General features: G+C 43.5%; 1 protein-coding gene across 1 annotated transcript in view; it reads left to right on the forward strand.

Annotated features, from left to right (window-relative positions):
• Nucleotides 1–215: 215 nt before the first annotated feature.
• LOC144773228 (E3 SUMO-protein ligase RanBP2-like) overlaps nt 216–18,787 on the forward strand; it is a 559,200-nt gene continuing 540,628 nt past the window's right edge. The window contains exon 1 of the mRNA XM_078658126.1: nt 216–400. Coding sequence (XP_078514252.1) covers nt 329–400 — 72 coding nt within the window. The 5' untranslated portion in view covers nt 216–328. The remainder of the gene's footprint in view (nt 401–18,787) is intronic.

Consider the following 18,787-nt stretch of genomic DNA (forward strand, 5'->3'; position numbering starts at 1 on the left):
TATTAATGAAGTGGTGGTTTATCGCTTTATGAACACACAACTGTTATTTGATATGTAAGTATGTCAGTAGATTTACATTTTGATAGAGCAAGATGGCCGCCGCCTTAACCCCTTTGGTACACCAAACAGTAGTCTGCACCTGTGAAAGTCAGCGTCCTTTCTCTAGCTCTACTGCAAGGAAATCCCCTTCTTCCTCATTTGTTGACGCTGACATGTGACGTCAAGGAGCGCGCTTGTTTTGGAGTGTTCAAAGCAGAGAGAAGGGAAGGGAATATTAATATACGACAGAGTCACTACATCTACCCTTGATCTGGACACCCTGGCCGGCATGCGGCGCAGCAAAGCCGAGGTGGAGCGCTATATTGCTTCCGTGCAGAGTTCTGCGCCGTCCCCGCGAGAGGTGAGAAGTGAAGATGCTACGCGCGCACAAATCTAGGGCCGGCTCTGCTCGTTGCCGGCTGGAACGCGGAACTCTGACGTTTTGGAACGTGATTGCTTAGTCACTTTTATGATTGCAGCGTACTGGTGTGCGTGATGTTCATGTGGCTAGTTTGACACTTTGAGCGGCACTTCATTTTGAGTTGCTGAACTAGACCAACGGCGCGAATCTTTTCGCCAGGGGATCTGAAAATATGTATTTATACTGAGAATAGTAAAGTATATGCATTTATATTAAATAGACGTGACTCTTATAAGTACTCGAACATTGCGTGGAATTATCTGAGATCAATGTATTTGTGCCATCACTTGTCAGGCCCCAGATATGTCCTGTTTGTTGATCAAGTAACATGTGTAAGGTGCTCAAAGTTCTTAGGAATGGGTGACTTGATGGCCTCCCAAAAAGTGACATTAAATGATCTTTGACTTAAAATATCTGAGGAATAGATGTTAGTGAAAAGATTTAAAATACACATTGGTTAATTTTTCGCTAAATAGTGCCTTGACTGATAAAAAGATATTACTTCTTAACATACAGAAATCACCCTGATGCTAGTTATACAAGCAACAGTGGTCCAGTGGCGGCTGGTGACATTTGAAAGTGGTGAGGCGTAACATTGTCGTACTGCACTGCGGCGAGCGAGCAAGCTCGTACAACCTAGGGTTCTCACCCTAGGTTTTGAAAAAAGAGTGGACAAACGGTGCATTTTTAAGCAAATTTGAGGAAGACGGAAGGTTAATAAAGCAATTAGTGCTGGGCCTAAACTGCCCTCACAGGCTTGGCTACAAGTTCCTCATCTCAGCACATCTTAGACACTGATAGGCTGGCCACCCAACCTTACTTGTAGATCTCATCTTGTTTGATGGTAAAGCCAAAGAGTATATCTCCTATCTCACCAATTGATCTTTCTTGGCCTTCTGCTGCTCCTCCACTTGCTACCGGCAGCCCTCCTACCTGTTAGTGATCCCCATGGTTCTGTCCTGGACCTGTTTTTTTTTACCTTGTACATGATGGTGATCCCAATGATGTTCTTCGTTCTTCCTCCTCTGCCTGGAACTTAAGGACCCTATTTAATTCTAGTTTGTGACCACAGTTCTTCAGAGCATTCACAGCTACCATGAGTTGATTACAGCTACTTAACAGAAGAAATAACCCCAAGAGCATTACCCGTCCACAGTGCTAATGTTCTGATTAACACACTGCTTGTAAACTAGATTACTGCAACAATCTAATACTGCAACCCCATATACTGTTTCTCAGCACAAGAACATTTTGAATGTTGCTACATATACACTGTTCAAATTGCACCGCTAATCACCAAGCACTGCACAATAAAACGAGGGAGGCTGACTAAGTGCACAGGACATACCCTTATTTCCTCACAATATTAAATTGTGTGAGTTTCTTCGCCTAAATTGGATGTGCTTCCATCCTACCTGTGCGCCTCGAGGCGCTGAATGAGCTGCCAGTAAGACAGACCACCCACACCTCAAGGACAACCCTCCCAGGCCCCTTGTGCAGCGCGTTCCTTTTGTAATGTGTGTCCCGGCTGGGTTAAGAAGTGACATGGCGAAGCTGAAGTCAGTACAGAAACACGTTTAATAGGCAAAGTGCCCAGGACACTGGCTCCCTGTGCCCACCCCTCAACAAAAGACATTACCGTCAAAGACAACCTGCGTCCAGTAAAAATCAGTTTAAACCAAAATGCACTATTCCACGAAGTGTAACAGCTATATCCATGCAGACTAACACGCCGTCTACATGCCATGTTGCTTTTAGAAAGAAGCAACATTTTGGGGAGATTTGAAAAGGAAAAAATAGTTCGACAATTCCGCCATTGTTAGGCATGGAAATAAAACACATACCCTATAATACTGAAACAATGAATGTAAAATGCATTGGAATTTTTCTAGCCAAGTTTGCTCTGGTTTCTGAATCTGCGCATTTGTCTATGTGAAGTGACACAATTAATATAGCCATACATAAGAGGACATCAATGCGACACGTCAGAATGCATACAATATAGCTGATCTTATAGCGCAACAAAGCACATCATGAATGATTTCTCACCACGTTTTTAAAATCTGCAATATAAGTTATGCTGTCAACTATAAACTACACAGCTCGATGGAGCATTGGTATTACTGTCGGCTATTGTACAGTTTATGTTCAATTATTATCTCTCATGTCAGCAGCTCTTTGCATTTATACCTTCTACTGACGATCACATGTTATTGCAGGTAAAATAGAAGAAACACAGAGATGGCGAATATAATCAGAGTCTGAACAGACAATGAAGCCGCAAAATCTCTGAGAAGGTTACGGGTTAATTCAGATAATACATCTGTCTCAGCCAACTCAGACGCCAGCCATAATGGCTTCAATCTGATGTGAAAAAGCGGCGTTACTTCGCCTGGCACGATTTAATGAGCAAAACAAGCTAAACTCTTGCATGATCGATCATTATACCAACCACTCTGAGGACGTAAAAAGTAGGAGCAAGTACAAAATGTTTAAGGCAACGAACGGGTTGAAAGCAGGAGATGTTGGGGGAAAACAGATGGAAAATATGAAAGATGACGGACTTCCCCATTCCACAATGCATACTCCACCACAGTAAACATAATAACAGTACCCCACGTCCCTGCTGCAGAACTGGTCTGGACCATTAGGGATGCCTGGGGTATAGGGTGACCAGGCGTCCCGGATTTGCCCGGACTGTCCCAGGTTTTCAACAGTTGTCCCGGCAGATTTCTGTAAAAGTGGTTCATATCCCTGTTTTTTGAGAGGGTAAACTGAAAACAGTGAGAGGCACTTTTGTAGGTGTTCCAAAGCAGGTCAAGTAAGCAGCTGTTATGTGTAAGCAATGTAATGAACATGCATGATGCTGGGTTTAAAAATTACAAATCATTTATTTTCTTGTTGCCTCTTCTGTGTTTCTACTGGGATGAGGGCTGTCATTCTTAGGCACTTTTTTGATGTAAATTTGGTGTCCTTCCTCTATTTTTGTGAAATGTCCCGGTTTTTGGGTCGTACGATCTGGTCACCCTACTGGGGTAGACCTTGCAATTGTTTAAATTTCTTGCTAGTATATGTGACCGGAATGCTGTATCATCAACTCTGTTTTCACGAGCGTTGTGACTAAAGGACAACTAACCCTGCTGAAAAAGTATTACTAAATCAGCCGAATTGTTTATTTACATTCCTGTGGCGTTAAAATGGAAACATTTATATGTGGAGGAACTGAATAAAGTGGAAGAGCACATTCTAACTTGTCAAGTAAATGCCAAAAAACTGCAAATATTTTACTTCCATTGTTTTCGAACGTGACTAAGGTAGGAATGTAACATGTCCAGAGACATGTCTCTCCTCCACACCCTTAGTGCGATCTAATATGATGTCTCTTTCTCAACCTTCTCGCGCTCCTGTGTTCAGCTCCCTTCATTTTCTGAAGCCTGCATTCGCTCTCTCCCTTTACCTCTCGCTTTGCTCGTACACACGCTCTCTCTCTTTGCTCTCACTCTCTCTGCTTCTCGTTCTTTCTCTCTCTCTTGCTCCTGCCACACGCCCTCACCTCGGCATCCCTTACTATCTGCCCTTCAGACTCAGAGCTGACGTGCCGCTGTCACATTCGAGGGTTTGATGTAAGGCAGTGCCGGGCGTTCAGCTGCTCTGTGGTGCAGGAGGGAGGTCTTGCTACAAAACTTAAACTACAATGACCAGATTTCAAAGTGACGTCTAACGGGGTGACCTAGGCGGTTGGGGAAGGCATACCTAATGTAATGTCAGTGGAGTGGGGAGCTGAAAAACGAAAGCGCCCTTCTCGCAAATGCGCAGTCGGAGTCCAATTCTGGACTCCTGCTGCTCTCACCTGCGTGCGCTGTGCGTCTGTTGACTCATGCGCACTTTCACTTGTGAAGCTGCTGCCAGCACAGGTCGGAAATGTAAACAGACGATAGTCTGCTTGCATTCTTGCCGGATTCAGTGAGCAGTTTATCTTTGTGATTGCTTAGTGGGGCGCTGCCCAGCTGCCCCTATGGACCAGCCGCCACTGCAGTTGTCCAAGACGGTGCTTCCCAAATTTTTTGACAATCCTTCGCTACCTAGGTTTGATGGACATGAGGTGGGCGATTTATTGTTTTGTTTTTTTATTTACTAAAGCATCATGTGGTAGCAAACTGCCTTTTACAGGTAGCACATTTTCTATTAAAATGTTCACTAAATTTGAACAGACATAGTTTTATTGACAAAACTATATTGCACAAGTAGAAATGCGTGGAAATCGCGTTTCATTGAATATTTATAATTTGTGCATCACCAAGTAAGATGTCTTGATTAGTTTGATCCTATTAAAATCATTGTTTCTTCTCACCTAAGAATTATAAAAAAGTGCGTTTTTGCTTTCCAAGCTACTTAATGTGCATTGTTCATTTACAAATATTTACATTTTGATGTGTATTACAAAAAAATGACATTCTACAGCCTTTCCTTTCTCACTCACTGTATCCCAGCAAGATTGTCACATAATTCACTTTACTTTCTCTGAATGCAAAGTGAGAGGAGTTTGTAAACCCTAATTCCCATGTTAAACAAAATAAGCAGCAATTTGTCAGAAGACATAGCTTGACGTTTGACCACTGTCTTTGAAGCACAGCAAATGTGACAAGATAAATACTTAATTTAATGGCTTGTTTATTTATTTATTACTTGGTCTTTCACAACCACCCAGTTTGGCAAATGCTGGTCTAGGAGAGTATAGCTTCATTGACTTCTAACCGTATATGCTTTAGTGCCCCCTGTAAGTATAAGCTCAAGTGACCCATTGCAGTGTATATGGATAACTGCTATAGATGATCATATTTTTCAATAGCTCTACACAGCAGTTTTCATCCCAGAAATTATATGTGCCATGACAAGAGAATACTGAGCATCAATGGCCCTAGACAGTACTATGCGTCAATGACCTCAGACAGTGTATGCATCACTTAAGTAAAGAAAGCAGTGAACATCTGTTGCCCAAACCACCCCTTGCATCAACACCAGAAATCTACGAGCATTGATCGGTATGACCGTACATGTATCATTTGTCTATGCTGATGAACTAGTATTAATTAGTCAAACAAAGGTGGGTCTGCAGCGTCTTCTTGACATCACGTTCCAATACTTGGAGGCTAATGATTTAACCATCAACCTGGAGAAAACTGAAACTATGACAATTAAAAAGAACCTTAAGAAAATACCTGTCTGGTTTTGGGATAAGATTCAAATAGATTCAGTATCAGAGTATAAATACTTGGGGGTGATCATTAATAAAGGCGGGCACTTTGTAACTCAAAGAGATGTAATTAAAAGGAAAGGTATAGCCTTAGCCACCTCAATGAGAAACCTAAATTCCAGATTAACGGGCCCCTCACTCGCCCCTCTGGTTGAAGTTATATGAGCACAACTTCTACCCACAATAACCATCGGACCGAGGCACAGAGGGGAAGGGATTCGAAGCTCTTGAACGCTGTGGTTGCAAAAGTATACAGACTGGTCTTTGGTCTACCTACACGAGTCTCTCCAGCACAAATCAGGCTTGAGTTTGGCGTGCAAAAACAGACCATTGCAAGTAAAGGCGCAATAGTTATTTTCTGGTACAGAGTAAAGGAATCTAAACCAGGTACCTTGAACTGGCACTTGTGGACTGAGCTACAACAGAAACAATCATCTCCAGCAGCAAAATATTTAGCTACTACTGTGTCAATCCTGGGCCTTACCGAACTTTGGGCAACTCCGACAAGTCACTGTCTTCTCAAAGAAGCAACAAAGAAAATAGTAAAACAGGAATCTTGGATTGAAGATAAGGCTGCCCTAACAAAGAGGTCGCATGGTTGGATGATCCTGGGCACCTATTCCTCTCAGGCTGCACAAAAGTATTTAGCTTTTGGCTTAGCCAAATATATAAAAATCTAAATTTTAAAATACAGACTAGGCTTGTTGCCATGCTCAAAGCACTTTCCACATTGGCTGAAAAACCAATCTGATTCTAACTGCCGTCTATGTGGGACTGCGCAAGAAGATATGCTGCATCTCCTCTGTACATGCAAAGATCTAACAGGGGAATGGAGACCGCTTTTAAAACCACTTTTAAATCAGAGAGGCATCCGTACACGGAGACAGGCCGTGTTAGCGTGCTTTGCACCTGGGGACACGGAGCTTAACTGCAGGTTTGTGAAATTATTTAGGAAAAGTGGATAAGAAAATGCTAAATCAGATCAGCATTGCAGCTGACAAGGAAAGAGACTGAGGCTGTTAGAATAATCGCTTGCTTTTTAATGGACTGTAAATACTATAATGTTTTTTAATTGATTTTAATTTTTGAACTTGCAATGAGATATTTGTAGCAATGGTTTTAAGTAACTGCTAAATAAAATAAACTTGAAACTTGTATCATTTTCCAAACCAGCATAAAGCTTCAGTGGACTCTCAGGTTACAGAGCTCAGTCGCCCCTAACAGTAACTAGCATCAATGGACCATGTAGCTATGTTAATCGATCTCCATACAGAAAATCTTTCAAAGAAACCATGAAAGATGTGCGCTAACAGTAGATACTTCCACTGATGGTCCCTCTAAGCTCCTCTTAACTAAGGACCTCACTTTTTATATTTAATTTCCCTTGCTTTCCTTCTATGAGGGTTCCTCCATTCCACAGCCACACTTGGATGCTGCCCACTGCCTATAGCAGAGTTATCTGCACCTTTTGTCAGATGACGAATGAAGCTTCAGGTAGTTACGCAGTGGTAGATAGCAGTTATTACAGTCCCATAGCAGTGGATAGTTCTCCTCTCACTCTTAAAATCTTCACCTGTATGCTCCGTATGTGAGTTCTAGGGTCATGCTGCCAGGCATTAGCTCAGTTAGGGATGGGAACGTTTTTTTTGGACTGAACATGTGCACTCCAGTTTAACACCTTTTTTACATGCGCTTCTGCTAGTGCTGGGACATGGAAACATGTCATGTGTCATACTAGAGGACATTACTTCTGCTGTTTCCAGTAGTTTTGGGGACAAAGCAGATAGCTGCTGACCGAAGCAAATGCACAACGTCCAGTGTCTTAGTTTCTGCACACATAGGAGGCACATTAACTGGACAGGGGAGTTGGGTGCTTTATTGCATGTTAGTTGGCAGTATTCTGCGCTCTCAGATTTGCAGCTGGTACCTCAGAAAACAGCTATTCCATTGATTTGGGGGGGGGGGCAGAGTAGACGTGGGATAAGCAATCTAGCTGCTGTTAATCAATGGCAGGTACTTGTGAGGCACTTTGGTACTGCTGCCACAGTCCATGTTCTTACTCTAGACTGGCTGAGTGTATCCAGAGTGAAGTCTCTGAGCCATGAACAATGTAAAAGTCTAGACCATCATGCTGAGTTCTGACCATAGCTCATTTGGCAGGGAGCTCTTGGTCTTGCATTGTTGTTAGAAATGTTCCAAACTGCATTATTGAAACACATCCCTATGTCCCTTGTCATCGCCCGTACATTACTTTTGAGGTGGTTTCACCTCAGATATGAGGAAGAATGGGAAGTACAAAGTTAAATTCTGCCCACCGTATGGGTGCTATAAGGTTAAGCCTCCCCCTAAAACTCCTGTTTACTATCTTGTTTAATAAGTGAGACTAGCATAGTAAGTAGGGAAACCTAGCACGAGTATGTCACACTTGGGGGTATGGAGTGTTTGGCTCCCAAATTATACCTTGGCCTCATCATTTCTGTTATGTTTTTTCTCCAATTCCCTTAATCCTCTGACTGCTTTAAAGGGCTCAGCAGGAAGCAGCCGAGGTGATAGTAGTGTTGCTCTATTTATACTTTTGAAAATTATTTCTGATTCAAGTACTGTAGTGAAGTCTGTAATGTCTTCCTGGGATCATTTCGTATTGAAAACTGTATGGAGGTGGTGATTTGGTGGCAATGAAATCGGTTACTGTTTACTTAGGAAGGTCTATTGTTTTTAGTAAATCAGATTTGTGACATTTGGTCTTTGGTCTAAATAGACAGGGGTACAATGAATCAAACATTTCTGTCAGCAGATGGATTTGCTGCTTTTATATGATTTATTTATTATCTAACATTTTATTCTGGAAGAAATTCGATGGCGCTCAGCAAGGCTTATTTCTGCTTCTTAGGTAGAGAATTGGGGGTCTAAATGAAAGAAATATGGAGAGCTGCTACTTGGTTTTCCTTCTCATACCTTTGTTAAGCACCACATAATTAAGAGTGTTATTGGTTTTTGGGAATGTTCTTTTGTTCACATTATTTTGAGTGCAGGATTAGCTAAGTAACTTGGTAAAAATTAAACAGTTTGTTTTGAGGAGAGTTAAACTTTTATTTTTCTCTTCTTGGTTTCATAAAGTGCAGTGAGCTTTGGTATACCTCAAAAAGTAATGAATGGAATGAGGTAAATCTGGATAATGTCCTACTTATTTAGTGGTAATCTTCAACACACCCTATGTTAATTTGTCCATTTTTTTAACAGCTTTAATTGTCCTCTCCATGAATGTGCTGTTTGTGCTTATTTGAGACTTGCTTTGAGAACAAAATGTGGTGTTAACGGTGTCCTCTCTGAGGACCTGCTACCTGCAGCACAAGATATATATTTTTTCTGCTCAGTGTAAATGCATGCTGGCTTTCATGTAGTAGACCCTTGCATGGTGCCTCAGACCCCTTGGCATTATGTTTCTTTTGCTTAAGTATACATTGTATTCAGACAGGTCTGGTGTGAAAAGACCTACTCAAACTGGTTTCACTCTTCGGCCACATCTTCCTCCAGACAGCTGACTCACTCTGGGTTTATGACATGAGGGAGTATCTTCCCTTATGGTATATATGGCAGTCTTTGCAAACCCATTCCCGCTTTTCTAACAACTGTCTGGTAATCGCAGATGCCTCCCTTGGAGAGAGTTGCACTTTTCCCAGCAAATCGAAATCTTCTTGTCAAGTTTGTCCCGTTTTTAGGTCGAGCCTGTCCCAATCCGCAGGAATGGATAGGATCGAATTCATGTCTGCAAAATCCTCTTCAAACTAAGGGGTTTCAGCCCGGCGTTTTCTTGCAGTTCACGTGAACATGCACGAGCATTCACGGCCAGGGCTTCTCCTCCCCTAGCAGCACTCCTCCCACACCAGCAACTCCCCCCTCCCACACCAGCACCTCCCCTCTCTCTCCCCGCAAACACAGCCTTGCCGTAGCAGCACTCCTCCCACACCAGCACCTCCCCCCCTCCCACACCAGCACCTCCCCTCTCTCCCCGCAAACACAGCCTTCCTTTCATTTCTCCTCCCCCTCCCCAGCCAGCTTCCCCCAGGCCGTGTTCCCTCAGATATGCTATTGCATATCGTTTGCTACCTCTTGTATTTTGTTGCTCTTGATACTTGCACAACTGTCACTATTGTCTCATGTAACGTAACGTTTGCTTTTGTAACATGCTCACTTGTAATTTTGGCTTCATGTATCTAAAAACGCCTCCCTCGCGCTCCTTTCTCCCTCTCTCCCGCTGCCTAGTCCTCCCACCCCCTCCCTCTCCAGCGCGCGCTCCACTCGCATCTGCCTGCTGCTCCCCCGCCCACCCCCCCACTTCCCCAACCAGCAATGCCGAGAAGCTTGTTTCCTCTAAGAACATATCGTTTGCTACCTCTTGTATTTTGTTGCTCTTGATACTTGCACAACTGTCACTATTGTCTCATGTAACGTAACGTTTGCTTTTGTAACATGCTCACTTGTAATTTTGGCTTCATGTATCTAAAAACTCCTCCCTCGCGCTCCTTTCTCCCTCTCTCCCGCTGCCTAGTCCTCCCACCCCCTCGCGCTCCACTCGCATCTGCCTGCTGCTCCCCCGCCCACCCCCCAACCAGCAATGCCGAGAAGCGTGTTTCCTCTAAGAACATATCGTTTGCTACCTCGGTGTATTTTGTTGCTCTTGATACTTGCACAACTGTCACTATTGTCTCATGTAACGTAACGTTTGCTTTTGTAACATGCTCACTTGTAATTTTGGCTTCATGTATCTAACAAGCATTGGCATTGCCAATAGGTCTCGCTTGTGGGACCTTATAAGTATTTAGTTTTGCAGCACAATATCCGATTATGCAACTCGGATATTGTGCTGCAAAACTAAATACTTATAAGGTCCCACAAGCGAGACCTATTGGCTATGCCAATGCTTGTTCCCTTTATGTTAAAAAAAGAAAAAGCCTGCCACATACTCTCCACTCGGGTTGACTGTAATTACGATTATTGATCTCACGCCTGTTTTGATGAGCCTTGTGTTGGGACAAGAATGTCTCCTGCGCGGCGAACAATTGTGTCCCCTGCCCTGAGCGATCAAATTGTGAGTATCTCTCACTCTTTTTGAAATTTTTTTTTTATTAGGTCGAGCTGGAAAAGCATGCGAAGCATGCGTCCAAGCTCGACAACTTATGTTGCCGACATTGGGAATGTGAGACACGAGTCGGCCACGCGCTGTTTGTGTCTCAGATTTGTCCTTGTGACCGCGCTTTTGCTGCTGGCTGCTTGCTGTGTGGGCGCGCTTTCGGTTAACACGCTCAATTAGAAATGAAATGCTTACACTTTAGAGTCACCCAAGGGGGGAAGTTTGCAAGATGCTTTTTTAGTTATTTACAGCAAGTGTAGTGATCTTAATTTGACTTTAAGCAGCCAGGTCTTGTAAAAGGCTTTCCCATTATTATTACACCCGCGCGTGCACACACACACACACACACACACACACACACACACACACACACACACACACACACGTGTTACCATCCTTGTGGGGACTATGTGTGAATACCTGCCTTGTGGGGACTTACCTTTCCCAATGTTTTTAAAACACACAACTAACAGAAAAATGTTAAGAAAAAATTCATGATACAGGATCCTGCTTCAAATTTGCAAATATATTGTTATTTAATCGTGCGCACAGCACCATCCTTGTGGGGACTTGAACACGTGCTACCATCCTTGTGGGGACCTAGTCCATAACACTATTTGTGATTGAATACAGTCGAAGGCACATGGCTAAATGTTTATTTTAGCAACAATATACACAAACAACATTATAATATATTCATACATGAATTGCTGCATATATAATAGGTGTATACATTAAAGGCAGATTATCTTAATGTGCCAGAAAATACCATATCATGCTTAACGAAAGACACTTAAAGCTGCATTTAACCTATTTATTAGTGCTTAAAATCTTAGGAGATAAGGGAACTAACCATAAAGAAATTAACATATGGAACAAAGGAATATGGTCAAGTGGAATCCAGAGCTTGAGGAGCTGCTGACATTTTTAGCAAAATAGATGTTTAAGTTCCCACAGAGATACTGAAATAGTGTGTACATTCAAAGCTTAAATCCTATTATAAAGGGTGTGAATCTAATGATGTTCAAGTCCACACAGAGGTTGTCTGTAATTATAGAAATGCTCAAGTCCCCACAGAGATAGTGTGTTATCATAGAGATGCTCAAGTCCCCACAGAGATGGTGTGTTATTATAGTGATTTTCAAGTCCCCACAAAGATAGTGTTGTATTACAGTGTTGTTCAAGTCCCCACAAAGATAGTGTGTTATTATAGCGATGTTTAAGTCCCCACAGAGATAGTGCATGAAGGTGATTGTGTTTAAGTCCTCATTAAAATAGGGCCCAATTCACAATGGTAAACTTAGACAAAAATTCTAACTTTTGTACATTTCAGTTTCAACAATGTAAACTTAGACCAAAAGTCTAACTTTACTACTTTTCAGTATTCAAAAAGCCCCATACAGAGAATGCAAAGCTGGTGATGCTCAAGCCAAAACAGAGCTTGTGTGTAATTAAATGAATGTTCAAGTCCCCACAGAGATGGTGTGTGACTATAGTATTACCACGGTCACCAAATAGAATGTGTGTGATGATAGACATGCCCACATCCCCACAGAGATAGTGTGTGATTATAGACATGCCCAGGTCCCCACAGATATAGTGTGTGATTATAGACATGTCCAGGTCCCCACAGAGATAGTGTTTGATTATAGACATGCCCAGGTCCCCAAAGAGATAGTCTGTGATTATAGACATGCCCAGGTCCCCACAGAGATAGTGTGTGATTATAGGGATGCCCAGGTCCCCACAGAGATAGTGTGTGATTATAGACATGCCCAGGTCCCCACAGAGATAGTGTGTGATTATAGGGATGCCCAGGTCCCCATAGAGATAGTGTGTGATTATAGACATGCCCAGGTCCCCGCAAAGATAGTGTGTGATTATAAAGATCACAAGTCCCCATAGAGATAGTGTGTGATTATAGACATGCCCAGGTCCCCACAGAGATAGTGTGTGATTATAGACATGCCCAGGTCCCCACAGAGATAGTGTGTGATTATAGACATGCCCAGGTCCCCGCAAAGATAGTGTGTGATTATAAAGATCACAAGTCCCCATAGAGATAGTGTGTGATTATAGACATGCCCAGGTCCCCACAGAGATAGTGTGTGATTATAGACATGCCCAGGTTCCCACAGAGATAGTGTGTGATTAGAGATGTTTAGGTCCCCACAGAGATAGTGTGTGATTATACTCATGCCCAGGTCCCCACAGAGATAGTGTGTGATTATAGACATGCCCAGGTCCCCACAGAGATAGTGTGTGACTATAGTATTACCACAGTTGCCAAAGAGAATAGTGTTCTTTAGATAGTCGTTGGAAGTTCATCCTGTCTTTGTATTTCACTTCAAAGGCAAGTAATGTTAGCATTGACCACACACTTCTAAAGCACAGGATTTTACATTGCCTATCATAATAAGAAATAACAAGTGTTACACCCCCTTACCACCTTTTGATTTGAAATCTAGCCACAAACAGAACATGATCACCTGTTTAAAAAAAGACCTACAGAACTTCCTCATGACCCTATTTCATTAACTCTGCAAATTATTTATTTATTTAGAAGCTTGTAAAGCGCACGGCTACCTCCGGCGGAAGTGTCCCGGCGCTAAGATTACATGAGAGTCCCCATAGAGAGTAACCAAGAGTACATCCCATTAAGGGAAAGGAAATACTGAACCTGAAAATGTTGCAGACCTAATGATTAGTGAACAACCAGGTCTTGAGTTTGCGTCGAAAGGCTGGCTCGGAATCAGAGAACCTGAGATCAAGAGGAAGGCTATTCCAAAGCCTGGCAGCAGTGACGGTGAAAGATCTGCCGCCACTACAAGAGAGCCTGAATCTTGGCACCGTCAGTAGACGCAAACTGTTAGATCTCAGATGTCTAACTGAAGAAGAGATCTTAAGACGTTTTCTCAGATAGAGCGGGCCGATTCCATGGATTGCTCGGAATGTCAGGGTCAGTATTTTAAAATCAATGCGTCGGGCTATAGGAAGCCAGTGAAGCTCATCCCGGTAGGCTCTGACCGAGGTACGAGCAGGGATATTACCAATGAGCCGAGCTGCCGCGTTCTGGACAATTTGCAGGCGGTCAATTAAGTATAGGGGGGCACCTGCATATAGACTATTCGCATAGTCTAGATGGGTGGTAATGAGTGCCTGGATAACTGTTTTGCGAGATGATTGAGGGAGGTAGGGGAAAATTTTCCTGATCATCCGCAATTTGGAAAAACAAGCACCTACCACTTTATTGACTTGGACACTTCCAGACAAAGCGTTGTCAAAGGTGAAGCCAAGGTTGCGAGCCGCTTGTACAGGAGAGGGGGGAGGATTCAAAACGGTAGGCCACCAAAGACTTGCAGGGGGGGGGATTTCTTGCTGAAAAAGAGAACCTCCGTTTTGTCGGTGTTGAGGGCAAGGTGATTGGCTGCCATCCAAGTGCAAATATTGCCAAGGTAGTTTCTAAAGTTGGAAAAGAGGGAGTCAGAGCGGTCTCTAAAGGAGAAAACAAGCTGAGTATCGTCAGCATAAGAGACCACCCTGACACCCCAAGACTCAACTACCTTGGCAAGAGGGGCCACATAGGCATTAAACAATAAAGGGCTCAAGGCAGAACCCTGGGGCACTCCGCACAGGAGGGGCTTATCCTCGGATTCAAAAGGGTGCAACGTAACTCTCTGAGATCGACTGGACAGAAAAGATTTAGTCCAGGCCAGCACTGTCCCTCCTACCCCTAACTGTTGTAAACGGGTGGCAAGTATATTATGGGATACAGTATCGAATGCAGCGGATAGGTCGAGGAGGACCAACATGGCCTCCTCGCCCCTATCCACTGATTCCCTGATGATCTCAGAGACTTCTACCAGCGCCGTTTCAGTGCTGTAGCCGGTTCTGAAGCCGGACTGGGAGTCGTGTAGAAGCTGGTTTGATTCTAGATACTGCGCCAACTGTTTCTGTAGGTTAGGTAGTTTATAGGCTTTTATTTTGCGATAAACACTCCCATCCTTGATAATAAAACCCAACTTAGATCCAAAAGTCCCCAGTAATTATCGGCTCATACCATGTTATCCCAAACGGAGCTAGATCATTGAGAACCCAGTAGGATCACCATTGCAAGTGTACTGCAACAAATACCAGTCATAAAATACCTCTCACGCTTGGACAGTATTACTGACTATTAGTGGATTTTCAGAATGATAACAGACAGAGGGGCATATGTACAAGCCCCTATCGCCACCACAATATCACTTTTTCTGACGTTGTGGTGGTGTTAGGGGCTTAGCCTTATTTACCAGGCAGCATTAAGCCACTTACCGTGGCTTAACGCGGCCTGGTAAATAAGGCCCCCTTTCATGCTATTTTTAGTGTGAAAGGATTGGGCAGTGGATGTTGGGGAGCGTCTCACCGCAACACCCATTGATTTTGACGCTGCCCCCTATGTACAAGGGCAGCGTACTTAGCAGGCAGCGCCAAAATTAATACTAGGGAAAACCTGGTCTTCACTTGGCAAAATGAGGAGAAATGCATTTTGTTCCCTCGTTTTTGCATTTTCCATGTGTGCTGCCTTGTGCAGCACACATGGAAAAAGCAAACAGCCATGGATTGTTATGTACAGGAGGGTCCCCCTTCCTGTACATGAACAATCTGTAAAAAATTGTCATTGTGTGACTTTTATGTGTGTTACATGAAGCAGCACACATAAAAGTGACAAAATGGCATTTTAGGATTGTTTATGTGCAGAAAAGGACATAGCCAATAGGTCTCGCCTTTGGGACCTTATAAGTATTTAGTTATGCAGCGCAATATCCTTGGTGCAACAACATCAACTGTTGCATGGCTAGACACTTATAAGGTCCCAAAGGCGAGACGTATTGGCTATGCCAATGCTTGTTAACTAGTGTGTTTTCTCTGTAGAGGCAACGGCCAGGTGAATATACTTACTCTGCTCTGACACCAAGAATTACTGTAAATTTCTAGCAATGGAATTGCTATTTGTAATGTGATAGCGCGAAAAGACTTCAGGGTATGTAGCTGTCAACACTTTAATTGATTTTCCTTTTTATGTTACAGCATACAAACTGGTTACTTTTATGTATTTATAATTTTACCAGTGCTTCCTCTCTCTGCACAGACTGTCTCTTGGCAAAGCAACACTTGTTACCTCTATGACATAGAAGCTTTTCTCGGGAGGAAGCAGAAACACATTAGATCCCCTGTCTTGGGCTCATTTTAAACCACCGTACTGAGGGCCAGATGTAGGAAGGCAAATACCGGTCGGTAACGGCCAATTTCGTCCGTTACCGACCGGTATTTGGAGTTTGGGATGTAGGGGCATGTTAAAATACAGATTCGGTAATTTTACCGAATCGGTAATTTTACCGATTCGGTAAAATTACCAAATCTGTATTTTGGCATGTAGGTAGCGGTTTAAGAATTCGTTATTTACCACCAACTAGAAGTTGGTGGTAAATAATGAAAACCCTTTGAAAAGCATTTTTTTTGCTTTTTAAACAGTGCCATGTTGCAGACATACATGCCCTAAGGGCATGTATGTCTGCAACATGTGCACCCATGCACAATTGAGGGGTGCAACAGGGTGTCAAAGTGCCACCCTGCCACCCTTCAATGTTTCCCCCAATTACCGAATCGGTATTTACCGATTCGGTAATTGACATTCATTCCTATGGGCCTCCAGGCCCATAGGAATGAATGTAAATTACCGAATCGGTAAATACCGATTCGGTAATTACCGATTCATACCGATTCGGTAATTAAATCGGTAAAATTACCTACATCCCGATTGCCAGTTCTTAAATACCGACTCGGTATGATTCGGTATTTAAGAATCGGTAATATGGGATTTCCTACATCTGGCCCTAAGTGAGGTAAGTGGGCCACTGAGGAGTAGTAAAAGGAGTGCTTGGAGAGGTGGGAGTCAGTGCACACTGAGGGATCATGGTTCCATATTTACTTATTTCTCTGGTCTATCTCATTTGTTTGGAGAGTGAACCCTGTGTCCTAGGTACGCAGAATGGTTCCCACATGTCCTGAGGGACAAGAGATCCCAATGAATCAAAAGTGTATACTGCATACAGCGCAGAGAAGGAGAGAAGTGAGCTTCAACACCTGTGCCCTAGTTCACACCAAATCTCGGCTGCGCATGCACACGTGCTGGGGAATCCTGGTGTCACGGGCGATATTAAGGACCAATCCTAGGGCATATTATATGTGAGACAGAAAGATCTCAAGGCGCTTTTACAGGGCGTCATTGATGTCCTGATCTGTGCTGCCCAGGAGTGTGGAGACTGCATTCACCGGAGGGGACCAAGACTCGACAACCCACTGTTTGAACTGCATCTACTGAGCGCAAATGTATTGTAGCTGATGTCCGGTTCTGCCACCATACAACTGCCCCCACTCCCGCCATCGCGTTATCAGAGCTGCAGGGCGAGCGGGACCATGCCGAGAGTCGAGTCGGAAGTCGCAAAATTATTACAATATAAAATGGGGAAAACACCAACACATATAGACGATAAATATGCACAGTACAGTTCCCGAGATTCAAGAGACAAAACGTACAAATAGTAATGCCCACATGGCTGTCAGAACAGAGATATGTGCATTTTGTTTTTAAACACGAACAAGTTAGCTCAACACATAGTGTGAGTGTTCTCCGGGTGCAAATACAAGAGGTAAAGTGGTTGCAAGAAATAGAAACTGTAAACAGAGAGGCAGGTGCTGAAAAAGAATATACTAGAGGTCCACGATATAGTGCAGACCTGGATGCAGAGATCAAGGTGGCGAGTTACACAAAGCGTTGTAAAAGTTGTGAAAGTGCTGCCTGTGAAGGGAGGGGTCCAGATGACAGATTGCAGTACAGGTGATGGTTACAGGTGAGAGTATGTGTGTGTGTGTGTGTGGGGGGGGCTGTAATGTAGACAGTACTAGAAAAAACACTCCGCCGTTCGAATTTTGTATCCTACATACTCCAGTCACAATTGCACGTGATAATGGTTTCGTTTTCGGGTACGGGGGAGGGTGATTTGCCACAAATCACACAACGTTTTTGGCTAAAAGTTGGTTGCCGGGACTCGAATGACAGAATCTTCAACACTAAACGTCACTCATAAATGTATCAAGAAATAGCGCCTCTATGCGTGCATATTCCACTTTAAAAACGAACGTCAGGGCTATTTTTTGTAAAAGTTACTGCCCTCCGTGGTCGTGTGAATTTAGTTCAAACCGTGGCCACGGCCAGTTTGCATCGGCAGGATTTGTTTTCAAGACTTCGAAAAATTGTGTCGGAACATGCGTGTTTTCGGTAAACAGTTCAACTCCTATCTGTCGGGCTTGGAGCGAGATGACTGTCAGCTTACTGTAACACCAGGCTCATCACAATATTTTGAGTTTTCACCAATGACTCACGCCCGTTTATCCTGTTATTTAAAGAACTTGCCCGACGTCAGCAGAAAACATTACACAGAACTTTATTTTAGTTCACATTGTTGTTTCACTCAAGCTCCTAGTGAAACAAGAAAAAAAGTGCTTGTGCTGTAGCAGGGAGGAGAGATTCACTCGCAGGAGCGATAATTGCGACCACATGGGCCGCGCGCTCCCGCGAGTGGATCTCCTGACGTGCACGCGTTGCCATTGAAGGCAATGGCAACGCGTGCACGTGCTTGGCTGAAAAGCCTAAGCGCTAGGAAAAGGTCGTTTTCCTTTGCAGCGCATGCGCTGCGAAGGCTCGACCTAAAAAGAAAGGCCAAGAAACACCTACCATCGATGCCTTGAGGCTTACTGCAAAGAGATGGGTTACACCGGGAGTCCGAAAAAAAGCCCACAACAGAGATTGCTCGAGATTCCTGGTTCATGGCCTGTACCGAGTAAGTAAGTATCCTTTGAGATACAGTTCTTGCATTCTGAAATTGCAATAATGTCCTCT

Source organism: Lissotriton helveticus, chromosome 8 (assembly GCF_964261635.1).
Source record: "Lissotriton helveticus chromosome 8, aLisHel1.1, whole genome shotgun sequence".
NCBI classification, from domain to species: Eukaryota; Metazoa; Chordata; class Amphibia; order Caudata; family Salamandridae; genus Lissotriton; species Lissotriton helveticus.